Source organism: Sinocyclocheilus grahami, unplaced genomic scaffold (assembly GCF_001515645.1).
Source record: "Sinocyclocheilus grahami isolate Dianchi unplaced genomic scaffold, SAMN03320097.WGS_v1.1 scaffold7671.1, whole genome shotgun sequence".
Classification (NCBI taxonomy): domain Eukaryota; kingdom Metazoa; phylum Chordata; class Actinopteri; order Cypriniformes; family Cyprinidae; genus Sinocyclocheilus; species Sinocyclocheilus grahami.
Window position 1 is genome coordinate 8,111 of NW_015511620.1, and position 1,833 is coordinate 9,943.

Here is a 1,833-nt window from a genome sequence, read left to right on the forward strand (position 1 = left end):
AAAAAAACATTTTTTTTTCAAACCTTTAAAAAAATGGTCGTGTTGAATGTTCAGGAAATATATTCTGAAATAATGTTTTCATAACTTAATGGGAACGTTAGCAGAAAGCAGGGAGCAAATAGGCTAAAACAGATACAAAAACATGAACAAACACACAAACATTTAAATTAAAAACTGAGCAACCAAGCATCAGTCGGTTCGTTCCACCTCACTTCAGGCTCAGCGGGTGTGTGGCTCGGCCTGTGTGTGTGTGTGTGTTGATGACTGATGCTCTGGCTGTGTTTCACATGGTGTTGTCGTAGTTTTGTGTGGAGTACTGCGGCGTCTGCGGGCCCTGCACCGCTCCGGCCGCTGCACCCAGAGCCGCCTGCTGGACCTGAGGGTTCTTCCAGGCGCCAGACACCCACTCCTCCTGCGCTTTACTCATGCTGCCGCCACTGCCACGGTAGAAGTTATGAACCTGCAATGTTCAAGCAATGTACAATCCTTGTGAAAGGCTTTAGAGCTCTTTGAAATAGACCACTCATTATGGAAATAAAATAATATAATTAAGTTCAAACGGAATGTTTCAGGCACATAACTGCATGTTATTTACAATGAAATGTATTAGAATTTTTACATTTATTTTAAATGCAGTTAACTGAAGTTAAGAGAGTTTGTTGACCCGCTTACTGTAAGCAGGACTTCAGGTACTGTATATATAAGATTGGCTGATTTATATGTAATATCTCGATGCTAAACTAACACTGGTAGTTCGATTTATAACAGTTATTACTGGCTTCTGAATGGCGTCTCAGGCACAAATCCTAAAGTAAAAGATTTATTTACTCTTGCATCTAATTAACAAGCACGGCATGCTCCAGCATCACATTTAATGACACTTCAGACACCAGACAACAAACCGGCTCCCAGTCTTCAATAGACATGTGAGCTAAACCAGCTGTAACTGCAGGCAGACAGGCCGACTGCGCAGGCAATGAGGCAAACCCAGGCCTTTAATAGCTCCGAGAGGGCCGTACCTTCGTGAGCACGATAAACGAGATGGCAGCGACTGCGGTGAACATGAGGGTGGGGATTAACATGATGATGGAGGCAAAGATACTCGTGCCAAAGAAGGAGATGGTGCCCAACCAGCCGCTGAAACACAGAGACCAGAAGATATGGAGAACAATGAATAATAGCACACATCTCTGGCTGTTGATGCTAGAATATGGTATGTTGCATCCTGATATTCGAGTATTAATTAAAGTTTTTTTATTTTTAGAATAAATCATAGCATGATCTTACCAAACACCCCATCCTGGTATACCAATGGCCTGAATTATAGCAATAAAAAGTTGTGCCATGAACACAAAGAAGAACGCCATGAAGTAGAATGAGCTGTCGGTCCTGAAAAAACAAAACAATAAAATAAATATAATATATTAATAATAATAATTACAACAATAACAACAACAACAACAACAATAATAATATATAATAATTATACTATTATAATAATAATACATTATGATAAATATAAATATTTTAAATTATATTAATACTATAATAATAATAATTTAACAATTTGACAAACTAGTAGACTGGTTCTCACTTGAAGGCATTGTAAATGGGTCAGAATTATTATTATTATTATTATTAGGAAGGAGAATAATGTATTAATTATACATTTACCATATGATGATGATGATGGTGATGATGATGCTTATTACTGTTATTATTAACAAATATTAATACTTTTCATAAAATAATTTTTCGAAATTGAGATTTATACATACATCTGAATTCATAATCTTTCCATTGATGTATGGTTTGTTAGGATAGGACAATATC

At 36.8% G+C, this 1,833-nt stretch overlaps 1 protein-coding gene across 1 annotated transcript; it reads right to left on the minus strand.

Annotated features, from left to right (window-relative positions):
* Nucleotides 1-32: 32 nt before the first annotated feature.
* Nucleotides 33-1,614, minus strand: LOC107577901 (secretory carrier-associated membrane protein 5-like). Its single transcript, XM_016263924.1, has 4 exons — nucleotides 1,595-1,614; nucleotides 1,288-1,389; nucleotides 1,020-1,137; nucleotides 33-460 (listed from the first exon to the last, which is right to left on the minus strand). The coding sequence occupies exons 2-4, from the start codon at nucleotides 1,365-1,367 to the stop codon at nucleotides 284-286; spliced, it is 375 nt and encodes a 124-aa protein (XP_016119410.1). The 5' UTR covers nucleotides 1,368-1,389; nucleotides 1,595-1,614; the 3' UTR covers nucleotides 33-283.
* Nucleotides 1,615-1,833: the final 219 nt, after the last annotated feature.